The 23,571-nt window shown below is 41.6% G+C and overlaps 1 protein-coding gene across 2 annotated transcripts in view; it reads left to right on the forward strand.

Annotated features, from left to right (window-relative positions):
* Nucleotides 1–23,571, forward strand: part of gpr107 (G protein-coupled receptor 107) — a 128,426-nt gene that overhangs the window by 52,794 nt on the left and 52,061 nt on the right. For both annotated transcript variants that reach the window (XM_060913344.1, XM_060913345.1), the window contains exons 13-14: nucleotides 10,477–10,607; nucleotides 12,824–12,867. In XM_060913344.1, coding sequence (XP_060769327.1) covers nucleotides 10,477–10,607; nucleotides 12,824–12,867 — 175 coding nt within the window. The remainder of the gene's footprint in view (nucleotides 1–10,476; nucleotides 10,608–12,823; nucleotides 12,868–23,571) is intronic.

Raw genomic sequence — 23,571 nt, forward strand, 5'->3', positions numbered from 1 at the left:
TGACAACAGCATGAATCTTTTCTTTTTGTGGCATTGTTTGCACTGTTAAAATTTAGCTCACTTACTGTATCACCAAATACATCTGTACAGCTGTTGCATAGCTGTGAATTGTGTACATAAACAAGTCATTTGTGTGTGTGTGTGTGTGTGTATCCAACATCTGAAGAATGTCAATAAAAAAACAATTGAACTTTTTGTGTGTTTATTAAGACATAAGTTAAATTGTAAGCAAAAAAAAAATTTTTGTAAGCAAAAAATGGACTTTAGAAAAATATACAATTGTGCAAAATAAGTTGTCTTACAAAACAGTGGTCTGCGCAGGACAGTTTGTAGCCATACAGTCTGTTACAGCAAGCCTAACAGCTTGAGCACAGAACTTGTGAACACGGAACTGCCAGTGTTGCCAGATTGGGCGGTTTTAAGTGCATTTTGGCGGATTTGAACATGTTTTGGGCTGGAAAACGTCAGCAGTATCTGGCAACACTGCTGATAACTTTGTTTATACTCTTGAATAGCTCTTCATGACGACAACCGGAAGTGTACCAACACGATGGGGCATGTAGCGCCACCTGTGGCTTGGGTGCACAATGTACCTCACACAATAGCTCGATTTCCTTGTATGCATGTAGGATTGGATTTCTCTGGCACCCCTGCTGGGACCCTTGGCTCGATTACCGGCAGTAGCTCGATTTGGATGTGCATGTAAATGCACTGAGTGTTTGTATGGAGAAGGTGCATTGCTCATATGAAAAATGCCTTATGCTTGTATTTTGATAGTCGAACAACCTAAATTATGAAACTGAAGTTTCTTCAGGGTTCCCTGTGAACTAATAAAGGGTGAACGAACACAGAATTTCACAAAAAGATGTTGAAAAAGGTGGCTTTTGAACCTTTCACTGAAATCAAAGGGAGCCGAGTCGAAGCATGCTCGAGTTTGCAGTGGTCACTTCGTGAAAGGTTTGTATCTCCCTCTCAGCTATGTCCTTAGTGTTTTTTCAAGTACTTTTCTTGCTATGTGTCATTATTTTACAGTACTTTTTTTTTTTTAAAAGTCATGAAGCGCTAAAGTCCCCAGCTGTTTCTTTGTTTACTCCTCACAAAGTCTGTATGCATGAAGGTCGCGACAAAATTCTTACCCAGCCATACAGTTACAATGCGCCGTGATCACTTCACTTCTCCGTCTTGTTTAACTAAGATCCAGGTCATTAAAGGGGTTTCTGATGATCTTTGTGAATGATTTACCTGAGCGATAAGGGTGAACACCAGTGAGAATAAAGCAAACTGTTGTTTGTTTACACTTCAACTTTCAGCGCTTTGTTGTAAAGACATGAACAAAAAGCTTAAAAAAAAACTCGCACAGGCTAAAACAATACAGGATTCATTTGGTAGTGACTTGATATGGAGGTCCTTTACCCAGCCACATACAAAAAAAAGCTGTAAGCCTCCATACTCGTACACGCTTTCATCTGTTTTATGGTGTAGAAGGATGTCTGCAACACCAGATAGTTCGAGATGTCGGGGAACTTGACTGAAGGGTAGTTTTCAAGATCATATGACAAATCCTTATTTCTCAGACTGTAGGGGTCGATTCCACTGCACATAATCTTCTGAATATATCTAAAGCGAGCAGTGGCTTCTAGATTACGAGCATACTATGTTATCGCTAGTTATTTGCACTACAGCAGCCATTTTGGTTTGCTAGACCACCAGCTGTTTTACTGGAAGTGAAATCGCTAAGAAAAGTCATGTGACTGAAACCCAAGAATACCGTTCACACCTGGCCCCCAGGGACCTACACCTACAGGATGACTCAATGACCCAGGTGACCTCAATGACTCTCCTTAGGTTTGCTTTTGATCCACTAGAGGATAAATACTTGGAACTCCCCACTAGTCAGACAGAACTGAAGAAGCCTTTCGGATGAGAGGTGAAACGTCTTCAAGAATTTCAAGCAAAAAGGTCAACTTCACCCCAGTCTGAGGATGTGTGCACTCTAGAGCATGTTTTCTTCAAAGATCTGTCTTTATTTGGCTGCATTCAGCCTTCCCTCAATTCTGACCAGTTTCCTCATCCCTGCTGATGAGAAGCACCCCATAACATGATTCTGCCACCACCATGCTTCACTCTAGAGATGGTATTAGCAAGTTGTTGTACAGTACCTAGTTTTACCAGTTGTAGCATTTGGAGTTCAATTCTAATTTTAGCTTAATTTTTGTCTTACCAGAATGGAGACTTTTTCCACATGCCCCAAGTCCTTTAAGTGCTTATCATTTTACTCAGGAGTGGCTTCTGTCTAACTATTCTACCGTAAAGGCTTGATTGAGTATTTCTGAAATGGTTTTCATTTAAGCAGGTTCTCCCATCTCTGCTGAGAACTTCTGAGGCCATCAGAGTGGTCGTTGGGTTCTTGGCCACAGGCCTAAGCAAGGCCGTTCTCACTTGGCTACTGAGTTTGGCCAGGCAGGTTGTTCCAAACATCTTCTGTTTCCCAATAATGGATCCCACTGTGCTCCTGGGAACATACAAAGCTTCAGAAATGGTTTTATACCTTTGCTCAGATCTGTGTCTTGATTTTGGAGGAATTTGATTGTAGAGGTCTACGGAGAGTTCCTTGGACTTCATGGTTTGCTCTTTGGTCTAACATACATTGTGAATTGTAGGACCTTATACACACAGATGTGTTCTTTTCTAAATCATGTCCAGTCAATTGAATTTGCCAGAAGTGGACTCCAATCAGGTTCTTTAGACATCTCAAGATGATCAAGCAGGGTTCACCAGAGTTCAAGTTGGAGTGCTTTAGCCAAGGGTCTGAATAGATAGTTTTCACATGACGTCACAGAGTCGGGGATTCCCTAGTGGCGGCCATCTTGCGGGTCAAGCTTACCGTACGGGTGACTGAGCACACATTGTAACGCGCGAGTACAAAATCTTCAAAAGAACCCAAGCAGGCTATTTAAAGCTAGCAATGGTGCACACCTGTTGTATTCATGGCTGTCATAATAGGTCAGATGATGATGTCAAGCGGAGCTTTTATGGAATTTCCACTGTACGGGAGCACGAAGGCGAGCAAACAAAGAAACTCAGCATACAAAGGAGAAATCTATGGCTTGCGAGAATCAACCGCAAGGATTATCAGCCTTCCAAACACAGCAAAGTCTGCTCCGATCATTTTATAAGTGGTAAGTTGTTTAAATAAACAATCAATTGTGTTTAAGTTTGTTTTTGGAAACCAAAACCTCATGTGAACAATCTCTGGAGAATGCCTAACTGGAACCACTGAGTGTACGTTTACATTGTAATGTACACTTAATATCACTCATTTGTCACGTTTCTATTTGAAATTTGTCACTTCACTCACGCAAGGGTCATTTTTGAAAAACATTTTAGGTCTATTCTGTATGATTTGATTTGTGTTTGGGATGCAAACAACGTGCCTTTTTGGTGGATGCCGCCTGAATCGCGCAGATCCGATTATTTTATTTTTTTATTTTTTATTTTTAGGGGGGGCGTTGGAGTGTCTGATTATAATTTCAAAGTAAATTCTGTACTAAAATTACTAAATAAGCAAATCCATTACAGTCCATGAAACAGGAAGTATAAGGATGAGGAAAAAAAAAAACCAGTTTAAATTGGAAAGCTGCGCACATTTGCACAGCCCGAGTGGTGTGCAGGACTGTGCAAATGTGCGCAGCTTTCCAATTTAAACTGTTTTTTTTTTCTCATCCTTATACTTCCTGTTTCATGGACTGTAACGGATTTGCTTATTTAGTAATTTTAGTACAGAATTTACTTTGAAATTAACAAAGAAACAGCTATTAGCCCAGTGTTCCAACATCCGTAATCGAAATCTACTATCACAACTAGAGATTAATGAAATACAACAACGATGCTACGGCAAGGGGGAGCCAGGAAGACAGGTCAGCGGGGAGATGTCATCATCATCCCCACAACCAGAGATTGGGTACCAGGCCCCAACAGCTAACAGCCTCAACACGAGCTGCTGACCTGAGAAGGAAGATCGTGACCCAACTGGAAACCTGGAGCCCCCGATGAATACCGAAGCTGAGTTGCCAAGTACCTTCAGAAGAATGCTGCTCTGAAGACAATCGCCACAAGAACCATCACTGAGACCAACAAGCTGATACACAGTACAGCAACAGTAATCATGGAGATGCTTGGACACAAGGTGGGCTCGGGACATAACAAACAGTATCCACCATGGAAGAGATGATTAGAGGCCAAGATAAAGTTAGCCAGCTAGCTGAACTACAAAAAGGGAACATGGTGAATAAAGGGACACCCAGGAAGTACAACTCACTCTCCATACCAGAGGCACTCAAAACTGCCAAACAGCGACTAACAGCTCTGGCCACCCGGTTAAAGAGATACACCAAGGAGGGAGAGGTTCTCCAGCCAAGGTGTACTCTCAGTGGCAGGGGAACAATAACCGGTCAGACCCACCAAGAGCTGAGGTGGAAAAATACTGGAAAGACATATGGGAAAGAAAGGCATCACACAACACCGATGCCCAATGGTTAGTGGACCTAAGAGCTGACCACAGCAACCTCCCAGAACAAGAACCAGTAACCATCTCAATGGCAGACGTCCGAGAAAGAGTGTCAAAGATGAAGAGCTGGACAGCACCAAGCCATATGATATGCCATACGTACATATGATCCATACGTACTGGCTGAAGAAGCTAACTGCACTCCATGAACGCCTAGCAGCACAGATGAACCAGCTGCTGAGGGATGAGACCCACCCAGAATGGCTAACCCAAGGCAGGACAGTCCTAATCATGAAGGACCCCCAGAAGGGACCCATCCCATCCAACTACCGGCCAATTACCTGTCTCTGCACAACATGGAAGGCCCTGTCAGGCATCATTGCGGCAAAAATGAGTAAGCATGTGGCTCAATACATGAGCGAGGCACAGAAAGGGATTGGCAGTAACACCAGAGGAGCCAAGCACCAGCTACTGGTCGATAGAACAGTCGCCCGAGACTGTAAGAAGAGACAGACCAACCTGTGCACTGCCTGGATTGACTACAAGAAAACCTATGACTCAATGCCACACACATGGATACTGGAATGTCTGGAACTGTATAAGATCAACAGGAACCTAAGGACCTTCATCCAGAAGGCATAGGCCTGAACCCCCTCACTCGGATCATCACGAAGAGTGGCTACGGGTAGCAATTCCGTAGTGGGGCAACAATCAGCCACCTGCTCTACATGGATGACATCAAGCTGTATGCCAGGAACGAGCGAGAAATAGACTCGCTGATCCACATCACCCGGATCTACAGCGATGACATAGGGATGTCATTCGGATTGGACAAGTGTGGCCGGATGGTCTCAAAGAGAGGCAAGATGATCTGGACTGAGGGGCTTGACCTACCAGAGGGCAACATAGATGATATCCAAGACAGCTACAAGTACCTTGGCATCCCACAGGCTAATGGAAACCATGAAGAGGCCACAAGGAAGTCAACCACAGCCAAATACCTCCAGAGAGTAAGGCAGGTCCTGAAAAGTCAGCTGAATGGTAAGAACAAGGTCCGAGCCATCAACATGTACACACTACCAGTCATCAGATACCCCGCTGGTATCATAAACTGGCCAAAGGAGGAGACAGAAGCCACAGATATCAAGACTAGAAAGCTCCTCACCATGCATGGAGGGTTCCACCCCAAGTCCAGCACCCAGAGACTATACACTAAGCGGAAAGAGGGAGGCCGAGGGCTAGTGAGCGTCAAGACCACGGTCCAGGATGAAACCTCGAAAATCCGAGAATACATCAGAAAGATGGCCCCAAAGGATGAACTGCTAAGTGAATGTCTCAGGCAGCAGAACCCTGATGAGAGCGCAGAGGAGGAGGAGGAACAGACAACCTGGAGGGACAAACCCCTACATGGCATGTACCACTGTCAGATAGAGGAAGTGGCTGATATCAAGAAATCCTACCAGTGGCTGGATAATGCAGGACTGACAGACAGCACAGAGGCACTAATCATGGTAGCACAAGAACAGGCCATAAGCACAAGAGCCATAGAGGCCAGGATCTACCAGAGTAGATCAGACCCAAGATGCAGACTGTGCAAAGAAGCCCCTGAAACAGTCCAGCACATAGTAGCAGGGTGTAAGATGCTAGCTGGATCAGCGTACATGGAGAGGCACAACCAAGTGGCTGGGATAGTATACAGGAACATCTGCAACCAGTATGGAATAGAAGTACCCAAGTCCCAATGGGCCATACCACAGAAGGTGGCTGAGAACAACAGGGCCAAGGTTCTGTGGGACTTCAGCTTCCAGACTGACAAACAGATCCTGGCTAACCAACCGGACATAGTGGTGGTGGACAAAGAGCAGAAAAGGGTGGTGGTGATAGATGTGGCGATCCCAGCTGACGCCAACATCAGGAAGAAGGAACATGAGAAACTTGAGAAGTATCAAGGGTTGAAAGAGCAGCTGGAACGGATATGGAAGGTCAAGGGTTGCGTGGTCCCTGTGGTAGTGGGGGCACCTGGGGCAGTAACCTCCAAACTGGGAGAGTGGCTCCAGCAAATCCCAGGAACAACATCTGAAGCCTCAGTCCAGAAGTGCGCAGTACTAGGAACATCGAAGATACTGCGCAGAACCCTCAAACTCCCAGGCCTCTGGTAGAGGACCCGAGCTTGAGGATGACATGGATACCACCACCCCCCACCAGGGGTGAGAAGGATTTTATATATACACACACACACACACACACACACACATTGGTACAAATAACCAAACAGTCAAGGGCACTTGAGGTATAGCAGGTAAACATGAAATAAGCAGAATAAACAAACTAGCAGCTGTTAAGATGAGGTAGTGCGGAATAGTGCAAATGGGCGAGGTAAAGTGAGATGTGCGGTCCCTGAGTTCAGTGTGTTAATGAATGATGAGATGTGTGTATGTGTGTGTGTGTATGTATATATGTATGTATATATATATATGTGTGTATATATATATATATATATATATATATATATATATATATATATATATATATATATGTGTGTGTATGTGTGTATATATATATATATATATATATATATATATATATATATATATATATATACACATATATATATATACACACACACACACACACACACACACACACACACATATATAGTGTGTGTGTGTGTGTATATATATATATATATATATATATATATATATATATATCTCACACACACACACACACACACACATATATATATATATATATATATATATATATATATATATATATATATATATATATATACATACACACACACATGTATATGTGTGTGTGTGTATGTATATATGTATGTATATATATTATGTGTGTGTGTTGGGGGGGGACTGTGAGGATGACATGTCAGATGCTGAAGGGGGGTGTGCGAGCAGAATCTGTGGCAGGGGGCAGAGGGGGGAGGAGGGGCAGAACAGGGAGGGAGTTGAGCCTCCTGACTGCCTGGTGAAAGAAACTGTTCTTGAGCCTGCTGGTTTTGGCCCAGAGACTCCGCAGTCTCCTCCCCGACGGCAGCAGGCTGAAGAGGCTGTGAGATGGGTGGGTGGGGTCACCTGCAATCCTGATGGCTTTGCGGGTGAGGCGGGAGTTATAGATATCCATAAGAGAAGGGAGAGAGACACCTTCTCAGCTGCTCTCACGATGCGCTGCAGAGTCTTGCAGCAGGACATGGTGCAGGCGCCATACCACACGGTGATGCAGCTGGTCAGGATGTTCTCGATGGTGCCTCTGTAGAATGTGTGCATGATGGGGGCCGGGACTCTTGCTCTCCTCAGTTTGCGGAGGAAGTACAGACGCTGTTGGGCTTTTTTGGCCAGTGATGCAGTGTTGTTGTTCCAGGACAGGTCTTCAGAGACGTGCACACCCAGAAACTTGGTGCTGCTCACCCTCTCCACTGCAGCACCGTCGATAGATAGTGGAGCATGCTGGGTGTGCTCTCTCCTGAAGTCCACAACAATCTCCTTCGTCTTCTCCACGTTCAGACGGAGATTGTTGTCCTTGCACCACATGGCCAAGCGGCTCACCTCACTCCTGTAGATTGTCTCATCACCGTTGTTGATGAGACCCACCACAGTTGTGTCATCCGCAAACTTAATGAAGATATTTGAGCTGGATGTTGGTGTGCAGTCGTGGGTCAGCAAAGTGAAGAGGAGGGGGCTTAGCACACATCCTTGGGGGGCCCCCGTGTTTAGTGTGATGGTGCTGGAGGAGTTGCTGCCGACCCGTACAGTCTGGTCTCCCCGTCAGGAAGTCCAGCAGCCAATTGCACAGGGAGGTGTTGAGTCCCAGCTGGTCCAGTTTGTGAATGAGCTGCTGAGGGATGATTGTGTTGAATGCTGAGCTAAAGTCTATGAACAGCATTCTGACATACGAGTCTTTTGTCTCCAGGTGGGTGAGGGCTGAGTGAAGGGCAGTGGAGATGGGGTCATCGGTCGAACGGTTGGATTGATATGCAAACTGGAAAGGATCCAGGGTGGGGGGAGGAGGGAGGAGTACACTTTGTTTCATGTTAAGTAAAAAAGAACTCATCCATTTAATGGCATTTATTGAAGAATTAAAAAAAGATAGTTTTGCTATTAGTGTTTGTTGGTTCACAGTGTCAAAAGCCTTTTTAAGATCTAAAAACACTGCGCCTATTTCACCACCTTTATCTAATTGGGATTTAACACTTTCCAAAAAATAACAATTAGCTGTTTCTGTTGAGTGGTTGGTGCGAAATCCAAATTGTTTTGGATGCAGTGGAGTATGGCCCAGATTTAGGTTTGAGGTTATGCTGAAGAATTCTGAGGTAGTCCTCCTCCTTCATTATTCCATCCACTTTGTGCAGTGAACCAGTTCCACTGGCAGTAAAACAGCCCCAGAGCATGATGATCCTACCACTACCACCACCAGCTGGTACAGTGTCCCTCTGTACATCGTGGTCATTGTGGCCAAACAACTCGATCTTTGTCTCATCTGACCATACAGCTATCCTCCAGAAGGCTTTTTCTTTGTCCGTGTGGTCAGCTTCAAACTTTAGTTGAGCTTGAAGGTGTCAATTTTGGAGCAGGGGGTTATTTCTTGGATAGCAGCCTCTTAGCCCATGGTGATCTGAACTGTAGACGGTGATCCATCAGCTTCCAGTTCATGGCAGGGCTGTGCTATAGTGGTTCCCGGGTTGTTCCTGACCATCCGAACCAATTTCCTTTCAAATGAGGGTGACAGTTTGGCTTTTCTTGAAGCAAAGTGGCTTGGCAAAAGTGACCACACCTCCCAGTAACTTGCATGCAATTGTTTGAACTGATCTTGAGATCTGCAGTTGTTTAGAAATGGCTCTAAGAGACATTCCTTACTTGTGTAGATCTGCACTGAGCTCCGTGGACTTTCCCATTTTATTGTGTGTTGGTCAAGCCAATGAGTGCTGTAAAAAAGCCCTTTTTATGAAGGCACAGAGAAGCTACCAGCTGTAGTCAATCATGATCACTAACAGGAAGTTAAGAGACCTCAACCTTGGCAAGATGAGAGACATTTTGGAAGTCTCAGCACCTCTGAATTAATAATCTGAGTGTATGTACATTTTTGACCACGTATGTATAATTTTGACCCTGTGTTGATTTCAGAAAACCCAAAATAAATTGAGGAGACATTTCTTTTATATTTTTGGATGGGGTCTCAGGTCAGCACTTTGTAACAGTCAGAGATAAAGCTGTTCCTTTATGTTTTCTGACAGAAAATCTTCAGGTTGGATGGATTTGCAGTTTCTCGGTAAAGTGTCAAGCCGCTTTTTTTTAATTAACCTTAAGAGATGGGGTGGGGGAGAGGCTGGTGAGGGGACGCTGTAAAGTTAACTTGTTTTTCATATGTCTGACAATGTGAAATGTAACTATAAACAGATTAAAAAGTAAGACGTGTCAAACTTCAATTAATTAAAAAAAAAGTAATCTGTGACGTTGTTGTGCTACAATAGGAATAAAGCCTGCTGCCATAAGAAAATAATCTTCACACTACCCCATCATTGATTTTCATACAACAGCACACCTGGTCATGTTTTGGTCTTTTAAGGCTACTTATTAGCACTTAACAAATGGAGGCTTTTATATCTGTTTTGAGGAGTCATAACCTGAGTTACATACAGAGGCTATTGTTAGACTATGGTTGTTATGGTGACATCTTGGTGGGTGTTGTTTCACGCTGTTCTAACTTGAAGTAATTAATTAAACCATTTTCATGCACTGCAGCCTGTAAATAATTCTTCTTTTTCATGTGAATCAGTGCCATTATTTGTTCAATGGTGTGATAGTAAAGGCAACTGCAAAGCATACACATTTATTACAGGACATGAGCAGTAATATGGCTTTATATGTGTTGTTCAGATACAAGATAAAGTAGTGTAAAATGTGTAAAAATGGATTAAACCTGTAGTGATCGGAGGTGAAATTTGGTTCCAGGTCCTGGCAAACGTGGCGTACATCATCATCGAGTCGACAGAGGAAGGCTCCAGTGAGTATGGATTATGGATGGAGATCCTGTTCTTGGTGGACCTGCTGTGCTGTGGAGCGATCCTCTTCCCCGTCGTCTGGTATGAGCTCCCGTTCCTCTTCTGAAAACATCACATGCATCAAAAAACTGATGTTTGCCAAACCTACCAGAAAATATTATCATGACCCATGGATAAAGATCTCTGAAATACTATACTTGCTGCTTGAACAAATGAAGAAGCTGACAGTCAAAATTGAAGTTCACCAAGTTAGCTTATGCCTCATTCACTTCAGTGAGGTTTATGGAAGAACCCACAAGACAGGACAGGAGTGTGCTCCCAAGCTGTAACATGTTTCATCTAACTGTCATGCCACCTAGATCCATCATGGATCTGTTTAGGGTCTGCTGGTTCTATTTAAATATTGACGTAAAGACAGATTAAATAATAAAAAAATGATTATTTTATCCACGTTCACTGGATATGAGCAATCACATGCTCTGATACTCTAGTTGTAGAGTAGCCAATCAGCTCATATACCGTGAGTAGAGAAAAACAAAATGGCAGACTGTTTTGCTGAACCAACTGAGGACTAAATAAAAACTCGAAAACAAAACGGCAAGAAGGTTCTGAGTTTGAGCCCAGTGGCCGGCGAGGGCCTTTCTGTGGGGAGTTTGCATGTTCTCCGTGTCTGTGTGGGTTTCCTCCGGGTGCTCCGGTTTCCCCCACAATCCAAAGACATGCAGGTTAGGCTAATTGGTGGCTCTAAATTGACCGTAGGTGTGAATGTGAGTGTGAATGGTTGTTTGTCTGTGTCAGCCCTGCTGATGCATAGAGATAAACTAGTGACTTGTTCAGGGTGTACCCCGCCTCTCACCCATAGTCAGCTGGGATAGGCTCTAGCTTGCCTGCGACCCTGCACAGGATAAGCGGCTACAGATAATGGATGGATGTACAAATTGCTACGGTCATTTTGCTGGTTTGCTCTAAGCGGAAATTATTCTGTCAGACGTTTTGTATAAAGTTTTTATTTATCGACCTTGAAAAAAATAAAAATGCTCTGTTTCTCAGAATCCATTGACTGGATATGATGAAACATTTTTTCCACTCAATCTTGTCGTACATGAGCTGATGGCTATAAGCCATGTATGATTCAATTTCATGGAATAATTAAATAATATTGGCTGGCTTTGAGTGGTCTCTCAGATGTATTCCATTCAGCTAGCATGATATTGAACGAGTCGAAGACGAGTAGCTGAATGGAATATATCCGATATACCACAAAAAAAAAAACAGCCATTATTATACATACACATTCAATGGAACAATTAAAGATTTTACAAAAAGTTAACGGGGGGGTAACTTACCAATATTGAATGCTGATTCTGATTGAATGTAATTCAATGTTCTGTTAATCCAGTGTACATGTACAAAGTCAAAGTTCTAACAATAAAAATGGTACAAGTCCAAAAAGCCTGAACAACAACCCAACTTATATCCAGGTTGACAGTTCAAGTTCAAAGTTACTTTTGATCGTAGTTAATTGTTACATTGCAGTTGTTCAAAACAAAAGGGCTTTGCTGAGTGAAGTCCATGAGTGAAGTCCTCTTGTAAAAGTCTCCGTCACTTTTCCTCACCTCCAAGTGACAATATTTCCGCTATTGCTCTCTTTTCCAGTTTCTCTTGTAAATATGCGTGAAGAATATCCAGTGAAGTTTTGGTAGCCTTTCGGGTGTTCAGCGCGTCTTTTCACTGTCAAAATATATCTTCCGCTTTTAACGAAGCAAACCTTGCAGCCATGTTTGTTTACAAACGGTCAGTCACTCACTAGTGCAGAAGTTTTACATCTCCAACGTGTCTCTCTTCCAGTTTTTCGATGTCCATTGGTCTGTTTCTCTTGTAAATATGTGTGAAGAATATATAATGAAGTTTTGGTAGTCTTTCGGGTGTTCAGCACATCTTTTAGTTTCAGTTTTCAGTTTATTTATTTAGTGCTTAAACCTAGCACTGGATCTTCTCTCTTTCCTAGCCGACAAAGAAATGATTGTGCGGATGCAGACTTTATTATCTTGACAACGTGCAATATTATAATACTGCATGCTCACTCCATTGGAGAGAGTGGCATAATACCTGGAGGATAAGCGATATTATAATATTGCATGCCATCAATAAACCCACTAAAAGGGAATAGAATACATATTTTTATTCCATGGAAAAAGTGGCCTGTATGTATTATAGTTTGCTTGAATTTGAGTTACATAGTCGTTTCTGTGGAGCTGAATGCTCTGGGTTTGACGTGTGTGTTCCTCCCCCGGCAGGTCTATCAGGCATTTACAAGAGGCATCAGCAACTGATGGGAAAGGTAGGCTGGGAATTCCCTTACTGCATTTTTGTTGACATAATCCGTCACTGATTTTCTAATACACAGGAAAATCTGATCAGAGGATAAAGATATGAAAATTCCGCTAATTTGTTGGTATTGGCGATTCGATTTGCCGATTGGTACCAAACATCCACTTGTTCAGAAAGCACGCAGGTTTTGACAACCATGCTTGTTGTTTTAGAGGTGGAGTGTGTAATGTTGGCACCTACCGTACCTACACCAGAACAAAGCTTTGTAGTATATGTGGTTTTCATAAGCAGTGTAGGAAGATGCAGTTCTGTTCACAGCCAAGAGAGGGCTCTGAACCTTACACTACTGATTTTAATCATCATTGTACATCATCTGTAGCATCACAACAATAAGTAGGAATAATAAAAAAAAAAGGAGGAAATGTGTGATTCAGGTACTTGACATGGAATTAAGTTTGAAAAATGTTTTTTTTGAAAGATGGGATTGCATCTGCTGTATCATTTGTGCTCTGAGCAATGCTTATTTCAAGGTCATTTAATATTTTAATGCATTAGACACGGAACAGTCCAGACATGATGGGACTGTTGCTAAAATCTCCGGTCGTTTCTATTAAAGCTTGATGAATGATGGTCATTTTAATCACTGTAATAAGAATAAGTCTCTTCATTAGCTGTCATGCTGGAGCACAGCCTGTCTGATAATATAAATCTTTTCTTACCGAAGAGGAATTCTTTTCCTGTTCCTCACATTATATGAAGCTGTGATTTTTCTCATGGCCTGAAGCGCCTCTCCATACATACTTGAGAAATATTACACACAAGTGTATAACCATGCATTCTGGAGTGTGTTGTTCCACTCAGACGACAACAATTTGCCAACAAATGTTTAATTTGTGTCACTTTTTTTTTTAAATGGTTTATTGTGATCTTTTAATGTTGCAGAATGTCCATGAGACAAGTTGGTTCCTGTTATCAGTGATGTTATAACACAGATAAACAGTCGCTCCCTCACCAGCAGCATCTCCTTTTCGCTCTGTCTCAAAAGCTTGTCATTTGACAGAGAAACAAGGAAGCATAAACTCCTCTGTCCTGAAGGCTTTCCCGAACTTTTCATAAGCACACTAAAAGGAACCTATTGTTCATGTCGTAGCCCGAGCTACCATCCAAACCGAACCTTCTGACCAATCATCTGATTTGTCAGTTCAATCCACCCCGTATGCAAATAATGTTCAGGTCTAAAGTGTTTGTACAAAATAAGAGCGCAGTAGCTGCCAAACCTTGAAAATTCTTTTAGCTGTGCTTCGGATGGAATATTTCCACTTTTCAGGTTCGACGTGACACTTCCGACTCATTTGGAATGCGTGGGTGGATTTCCATTGTAATAATGAGTCATCGTGCCAGTAGTAGGGAGACAGCCAACACCGCGGCTTGTGCTGCTCACAATGAGGGATCCTCGGGTGACCAATTATGATTTTAATGTCCTATTCCAGTCATCACTGTTGTTTTGTGTCACTGTAATTATTTGAAATGATTGAAATTTAATATTTCAGTTGAATTATTGAAAACTTAAATGTCCACTTAAAACCTAACCAAAAAAATGCAAACTAGATAGATAGATAGATAGATAGATAGATAGATAGATAGATAGATAGATAGATAGATAGATAGAAGTGAGACCTATCTAGGTCAAGTCTGTTTCTGTTTTAAATCTAACTGTAATGTGTGACTACCACAGTTGGCTGTCTTCTATAACTGATTCATAGCATTTGGTTTATACAGCAGGAAATTGAGTTTTGTACGAACTCCATGGCTACTTGAACTGCACTGAAGCTCCCTGCTGGCATACATGTCGTCGTCTCTTCTGCTTATTACAAAGGTGTGTGTGTGTGTGAGAGAGAACCATTCTTCATGAACCGTTCTGCCTGTTTCACAGCAACCGGGAGAGAGAGACAAATGGTGCACATTATGAATGGATGCCTCACGTATAAAGGACTTTACATTGCGCGTCATGACCATATTGTTGCACTCATTCTCAGAGAGCTTTGTACCATTGCCAAATATACAAAATTTCACAACAACGAAACCGTTAAAAAGTACTGGTTTTCAGTTTCGCATGAGAATATTGCAATACTAGACTGTGCCATAGGTAACTCGCCTAACACTCCAGATATAGTGCAAATTAATGAGTCAAACAAAAGTGTCACTATCCTAGAGATTGGCTGCTCCTTTGACGCTTATATAGACATGTGCGACGCATCAAAACTGCTAAAATACCAACCTTTGTGTAATGCCCTAAACAGCTGTGGCTATACATGTATCATCATTTGTTCTAATCTTTGGTAGCTTGGGACATGTTCATAAAATGTGCGTTCGGGGGCTACAGATTTGTGGATTTACTCAAAGAAAAGCAAAACAATTTGTAAAGTTTTGCTCTGTATCAGTCACAATTGGTAGTTATTTCATCTGGAAACGTAGATGCCACCTTTATCCTTGATGTGAATATTACGATTGATGCCATGCTGCTGTAAGAAACTCTTTTTAAAGCAATATTTGGATTCTGATGTGATGCGTATCTTACTTGCTAATCCAAATAAAGAATTAATGTGTGGTTTGAGGGAAATCGTGAGTGACTGATTTAACATCAAACAAATTCAGTGTTTCTGACACCAGCCGACATGCACTGCATTCGTGTCCTCGAAAATAGTAATTACCAGCACAGGTTCTCTGAAGTCATGGTCTGAGACTAACAGATTCATTAACAGCCAGCAAGCTTGCATTAAAACCACCAAGAAATACACATTCAGTTGATTAGAATGCATGGAGCATATTGTGTACGTTAATAAGATGGATCAGGATCGTGTTTCTCAGAGTGATGCTACCAGTTCCCTTCAGGGAAAGGTCATTAAACTGATGGCTTCGGTAGTTCTGGTGACGCTGCTGTCCAACACTGTGTCTGTTCCACCACATTGTAGTTAACTCTTTCACCACTGTAACTTAATATACAGACTGCTATATACACTACAGTGGGGCAAAAAAGTATTTAGTCAGCCACCAATTGTGCAAGTTCTCCCACTTAAAAAGATGAGAGAGGCCTGTAATTTTCATCATAGGTACACGTCAACTATGAGAGACAGAATGGGGGGGAAAGAATCCAGGAAATCACTTTGTAGGATTTTTAAATAATTTATTTGCAAATTATGGTGGAAAATAAGTATTTGGTCACTAACAAAAGTTCATCTCAATACTTTGTTATATACCCTTTGTTGGCAATGACTGAGGTCAAACGTTTTCTGCAAGTCTTCACAAGGTTTTCACATACTGTTGCTGGTATTTTGGCCCATACCTCCATGAAGATCTCCTCTAGAGCAGCGATGTTTTGGGGCTGTCACTGGGCAACACGGACTTTCAACTCCCTCCAAAGATTTTCTATGGGGTTGAGATCTGGAGACTGGCTAGGCCACTCCAGGACCTTGAAATGCTTCTTACGAAGCCACTCCTTCGTTACCCGGGCGGTGTGTTTGGGATCATTGTCATGCTGAAAGACCTAGCCACGTTTCATCTTCAATGCCCTTGCTGATGGAAGGAGGTTTTCACTCAAAATCTCTCAATACACGGCCCCATTCATTCTTTCCTTTACACAGATCAGTCGTTCTGGTCCCTTTGCAGAAAAACAGCCCCAAAGCATGATGTTTCCACCCCCATGCTTCACAGTAGGTATGGTGTTCTTTGGATGCAACTCGGCATTCTTTCTCCTCCAAACACGACAAGTTGAGTTTTTACCAAAAAGTTCTATTTTGGTTTAATTTGCCCATATGACATTCTCCCAATCCTATTCTGGATCATCCAAATGCTCTCTAGCAAACTTCAGACGGGCCTGGACATGTACTGGCTTAAGCAGGGGGACACGTCTGGCACTGCAGGATTTGAGTCCCTGGCAGCGTAGTGTGTTACTGATGGTAGCCTTTGTTACTTTGGTCCCAGCTCTCTGCAGGTCATTCACTAGGTCCCCCCGTGTGGTTCTGGGATTTTTGCTCACCGTTCTTGTGATCATTTTGACCCCGCGGGGTGAGATCTTGCGTGGAGCCCCAGATTGAGGGAGATTATCAGTGGTCTTGTATGTCTTCCATTTTCTAATAATTGCTCCCACAGTTGATTTCTTCACACCAAGCTCCTTGCAGATTCAGTCTTCCCAGCCTGGTGCAGGTCTACAATTTTGTTTCTGGTGTCCTTTGACAGCTCTTTGGTCTTGGCCATAGTGGAGTTTGGAGTGTGACTGTTTGAGGTTGTGGACAGGTGTCTTTTATACTGATGACAAGTTCAAACAGGTGCCATTAATACAGGTAATGAGTGGAGGACAGAGGAGCCTCTTAAAGAAGTTGTTACAGGTCTGTGAGAGCCAGAAATCTTGTTTGTAGGTGACCAAAAACTTATTTTACCCAGGAATTTACCAATTAATTCATTAAAAATCCTACAATGTGATTTCCTGGATTCTTCCCCCCCCATTCTGTCTCTCATAGTTGAAGTGTACCTATGATGAAAATTACAGGCCTCTCTCATCTTTTTAAGTGGGAGAACTTGCACAATTGGTGGCTGACTAAATACTTTTTTGCCCAACTGTATATAACTTTAATGTAAGAAATATCATTAACAGTAAGTAACTTTGTGATAAATTCAATATAACCCAGTACACAATTTTCAAAGAAACTATAGTGAAAGTGTGTATGCCATAGTGACATGTTTGGTACTGTTGGAAACTAGTTTCAAGTTTTTTTTTTTTTCTTTTTTTTTTAATAGTGCTTTTAACAATAGACATTGTCGCTTTACAGAAAATTAAAGACTTTTTAAACATGAGAATTTTATCCCTAATGTATCCCTAATCTATCCCCAATGAGCAAGCCTGTGACAATGGTGGCAAGGAAAAACCTCCTCAGACGACATGAGGAAGAAACCTCTAGAGGAACCAGATTCAAAAGGGAACCCATCCTCATTTGGGTGATAAGACAATGTGATTATAAATAACTTGCTTCTATAACAGTGGAAACTAGGGGAATTCTGCTTTGAGAGTTTAACACCTATAACAGTAAACTGAACATGGGTAAATTCGTGTTTTATCCAGTAATATCTACTGAAAGAAAGATGCGTAAGCCTAATTAACATAAAATAACATTGTGCTTATCTTAATTACGTTGTAGGAATTCCCAAGGATTCTGACTTCTCAACTAACCTGCATATACAGTACACAGGGGGTTTCCATACTACAAGGAGATCAGAATGGCGGTCTGCTATGATGATGGCAATCAACACACGAGACCGCTTTTGCAGTCTGTTATCAGTCCAGAAAATATGGAATCTTTCATGAGTTTGCAGTGGTAAAAGGGTTAAAGGTCCACTATATAGGATTCAACCAACTGAATGCCCCTCCCTTTCCAAGTGTGTATTATAAACGTACAGTGGCTGTCAGGTGCCCAGAGTGTATTTCTAATACTTATATTCATGCCAGTGTTGTAGTCGAGTCACTAAACCTTGAGTCCGGGTCCAGTCTCAAGTCCCCAGTGTTCAAGTCCAATCATTAAAAAAATTGAGTCGAGTCCAAGTTGAGTCAACTGTTGATGTGAGTCGAGTCTGAGAACAAGGCTCCAACCGCACCATTTGACGGCGGTTGTTTTAGCACCATTAACATTAGTTTGTGCCTGAACAGGTGAATGTGCATTCTCTTTGTCAGGGAGTGCGAAGTATTCTGTCAGAGATGGTTGGGAGATGGATGTAAGTGCAGAAAGTGTGTTTTTATTAATACAAGTGAAGACAGGTAAACAATCCAGAATGGCAGGCAAAATCGTAGAACAGTGAAACAGGCAGTAGGTCGAGCGAGGCACAAGCAGGCTATTGTAGACTCTGCAGAATCAAAGACAAGAAACAGGAAATCGGGGATCAGGAAACCAAACAAGGAAATAAGGCTCGGTAATGTCAGCAACGCAACTCAATACTTTGCAAAGTAAGTGTATGAATGCAGTTAATGCATGAGTCTGAGTCATCAGTGCTCAAGTCGAGTCACGAGTCCTTAAAATTAGGGCACGAGCTGGACTCGAGTACTACAAGCCTGTTTCATGATCCTTTGCTTTTTCCTATGCTAAATGAGAAGTATGATCTTTCATTTTTCAAAATTTGGGTTCACAAACTTGTTAACCAGCACCAGCAAACACTGTTTCCTCGTCTTTCTACTAACCCCATTTCCAGAAAAGTTGGGATATTTTCCAAAATGCAATAAAAACAAATTTCTTTTTTTTAATTCACATAAACCTTTTATTTAACTGACAAAATTACAAAAAGATTTTAAATCGTTTTACTGACCAACTTAATTATATTTTGTAAATATAAATGAAGTTAGAATTAGATGTCTGCAACACGCTCCAAAAATGTTGGGACAGAGGCATGTAAACACAATGGACAAAGTCCATTGTGTTTACATCATCTTTCCTTTTAATAATATTTTTTTTAACCATACGGGAACTGAGAATACTAATTGTTGCAGTTTTGCAATCGGGGTTTTTTAAATCCATTCTGTGTCTGTGAAGCCACCCTGATGTAGCCCATGCAGAATGGGGCCTGGCATTGTCCTGCTGAAATAAGCACGGGCTTCCCAGGAAGAGACGCTGCCTTGATTGCAACATATACCTCTCTAAAATGCCAATATACACCTCTACGTCATTGGTACCTTCACACTTGCATGCAACTCATCCATGCTGTGGGCACTGATGCACCCCGTACCATCAGAAATGCTGTCTTTTGCACCTTTCTCTGATCAACTCGATGGTCATGTTCACCTTTGGCACGGGGAACTTTAATGTCCAGTTTTCCCAAAAACAAGCTGAAATGTGGACTCATCTGACCACAGCACATGTTTCCACTGTCTTTTGGTCCATCTGAGAGGAGTTCAGGCCCAGAGAAATCGGTAATGAGTCTGCATAGAATTGATTAATGGATTCCTCCTTGCGTAATACAGTTTCAGGTTGCATTTCTGGATGCAGTGGCAGACTGTATTAAATGACGGTGGTTTTCTGAAGAACTCCCGCACCCCTGTGGCTATATTTGTCACATCAGCATGACTGTTTCTCAGGCAGTGCCGCCTGAGGGCACAAAGGTCACGCACATTCAACAGTGGTTTCCGACCTTGCCCTTTACGCGCAGAGTTGTCTCCGAATTCCCTGAATCTTTTCACAATATTATGTACTGCAGATTTTGAAAGACCTAAATTTTCAGAAGCCTTGCATTGAGAAATGTCCTTTTTGAGCTGACTAACAATTCTCTCTCAAATTTTGGCACAAAGGATGAGCTACGATCTATTCTTGCTTGCAAAGACTGAGCCTTTGGTGCATGCTTATTTTATACGCAATCATGATACCTTTACCTGTTACCAATTAACCTGCTTATTGTGGAATCTTCTAAAATGGTGTTTCATGAATATCCTATAAACTTTTCAGTCTTATTTTGTCTCTGTCCCAACTTTTTTTGTGTGTATTGGTGCAGGCATCAAATTTTAACTTCATTTATATTTACAAATACAATTAAGTTGGTCAGTAAAACTACTGAAAATCTTTTCTTTGTACTTTGTCAGTTAAATAAAAGTTCACGTGAATTAACACAGATTTCTGTTTTTATTACATTTTGGAAAATATCCCAACTTTTCTGGAAATGGGGTTTGTACAACCCCGATTCCAAAAAAGTTGGGACAAAGTACAAATTGTAGATAAAAACAGAATGCAATAATGTGGAAGTTTCAAAATTCCATATTTTATTCAGAATAGAACATAGATGACGTATTGAATGTTTAACTGAGAAAATGTATCATTTAAAGAGAAAAATTAGGTGATTTTTAAATTTCATGACAACACGTTTCAAAAAAGTTGGGACAAGACTATGTTTACCACTGTGAGACATCCCCTTTGCTCTTTACAACAGTCTGTAAACGTCTGGGGACTGAGGAGACAAGTTGCTCAAGTTTAGGGATAGGAATGTTAACACATTCTTGTCTAATGCAGGATTCTAGTTGCTCAACTGTCTTGGGTCTTTTTTTTTTTTCGTATCTTCCGTTTTATGATGCGCCAAATGTTTTCTATGGGTGAAAGATCTGGACTGCAGGCTGGCCAGTTCAGTACCCGGACCCTTCTTCTACGCAGCCATGATGTTGTAATTGATGCAGTATGTGGTTTGGCATTGTCATGTTGGAAAATGCAAGGTCTTCCCTGAAAGAGACGTCGTCTGGATGGGAGCATATGTTGCTCTAGAACCTGGATATACCTTTCAGCATTGACTGTGTCTTTCCAGATTTGTAAGCGGCCCATGCCACACGCACTAATGCAACCCCATACCATCAGAGATGCAGGCTTCTGAACTGAGCGCTGATGATAACTTGGGTCGTTCTTCTCCTCTTTAGTCCGAATGACACGGTGTCCCTGATTTCCATAAAGAACTTCAAATTTTGATTCGTCTGACCACAGAATAGTTTTCCACTTTGCCACAGTCCATTTTAAATGAGCCTTGGCCCAGAGAAGACGTCTGCGCTTCTGGATCATGTTTAGATAAGGCTTCTTCTTTGAACTATAGAGTTTTAGCTGGCAGCGGCGGATGGCACGGTGAATTGTGTTCACAGATAATGTTCTCTGGAAATATTCCTGAGCCCATTTTGTGATTTCCAATACAGAAACATGCCTGTATGTGATGCAGTGCCGTCTAAGGGCCTGAAGATCACGGGCACCCAGTATGGTTTTCCGGCCTTGACCCTTATGCACAGAGATTCTTCCAGATTCGCTGAATGTTTTTGATATTATGCACTGTAGATGATATGTTCAAACTCTTTGCAATTTTACACTGTCGAACTCCTTTCTGATATTGCTCCACTATTTGTTGGCGCAGAATTGGGGGGATTGGTGATCCTCTTCCCATCTTTACTTCTGAGAGCTGCTGCCACTCCAAGATGCTCTTTTTATACCCAGTCATGTTAATGACCTATTGCCAATTGACCTAATGAGTTGCAATTTGGTCCTCCAGCTGTTCCTTTTTTGTACCTTTAACTTTTCCAGCCTCTTATTGCCCCTGTCCCAACTTTTTTGAGATGTGCTGCTGTCATGAAATTTCAAATGAACCAATATTTGGCATGAAATTTCAAAATGTCTCACTTTCGACATTTGATAAGTTGTCTATGTTCTATTGTGAATACAATATCAGTTTTTGAGATTTGTAAATTATTGCATTCCATTTTTATTTACAATTTGTACTTTGTCCCAACTTTTTTGGAATCGGGGTTGTACTTCGTCTTCCTTTTGGTGCTTCCTTCCAGATTCACACTGCCACTTGTAAAAACACAGAAGGTTTGTCCGTACTGGGCTATTGCAACAGTGCAACATGGTGGCTCCATGAAAGTGGACCTGTGCCCAATTTAGATATAAAGGGTTCATTGTAAGCTTACAAAAACACAATGATTAATAGTTAGACATAATTATACATGAAAAATGGTTAATAATACCATATTCTTTTTCTAATAATAGATCTCCCTAAATCCTACATAGTGCACCTTTAAAATTGAAAGCTATTGAGGACTTTCATGTGACGTCATCATAACTGCAGATTTGTTTATGCGGCCATGTTGCTGGGTGAGCGTTGTGTTTGACAACAATAGGCACAGGTGTATGTAAGGGATTGTAAGTTCAATTCAGTAAACATCTTCAGATAAACTTGTAGAAGTTGCATCTAAAAGAACAATGCCAGAGACATGTAGGGCTTTTAGGTGTAATAACAGATGTGGAGATGAGCCTGGTTTAACTTTTCACTGCTTCCTGGCGAACCCAGAAAGACGAGAAAAATGGCGAGCTGCAGTTAAACAGGAAGGCTGGATGCCAGCAGAACATGTGTGTGTTTGGAGAACATTGTATATCAGGTTAGTGTGAAAGCTTTTGTACAGCGTTAAAATATATATCTGGATGTGGACTTAGAACGCAATATATTTTATTAGACCTAATGCTTGGCGAGACTAGCAGCATGTTTATGTACTGATGATGTAGATTCCGCTAAACACCAGAGAATATGCTAGATCTAGGCCCTGGCTTGTTTGTTACTCTTAGAAGTCTGCGTTTGAGCTTACCTTTTGTCATAAGGTATTTTTCTTTATCAGGAATTTCCCATTACATTCTGGCACGAAACCTGCCTCAAAATATTGGTAGGCATCTGTACGTTTGTCTGCCTTTAGCATCTCTCCAGTGTATTTCGACGTCCCAAATGCTAAATACTTCAGGATGTTGCAGTGTCCCAAATCCGGTAGCTGGTTTGCTGAATATTCAAGTGGAATAAATACATTTAAATTAAGAAGCCTTTATTTTTGTCACATGTACATTTAAGCACAGCAAAATTCCTCCTCTGCATTTAACCCATTTGAGGCAGTAAAAACAGATGAGAGTGCACATACAAATACATTTTTGGGTAAATTATATGGATCTGTGGTGCCTGCATGTTTCAGCTTTTGGATGTTATCGTGATCTGCTGGTATAGTCTAAATTTGTAATCATTTCAGAGAGATTGTATTTTATTGTAATCCTCAATTTTCATTATTAATTGTCATGGCTGTTTTTGTTTGCCTGGCAATATGGCGGACGCTGCGTGAAAAACAAAAATCTGTGACACCAGTTAAAAAACAAAACAAAACTATAGACTGCTTGCTTCTGCC

This window comes from Neoarius graeffei, chromosome 28 (assembly GCF_027579695.1).
Source record: "Neoarius graeffei isolate fNeoGra1 chromosome 28, fNeoGra1.pri, whole genome shotgun sequence".
Taxonomy (NCBI): domain Eukaryota; kingdom Metazoa; phylum Chordata; class Actinopteri; order Siluriformes; family Ariidae; genus Neoarius; species Neoarius graeffei.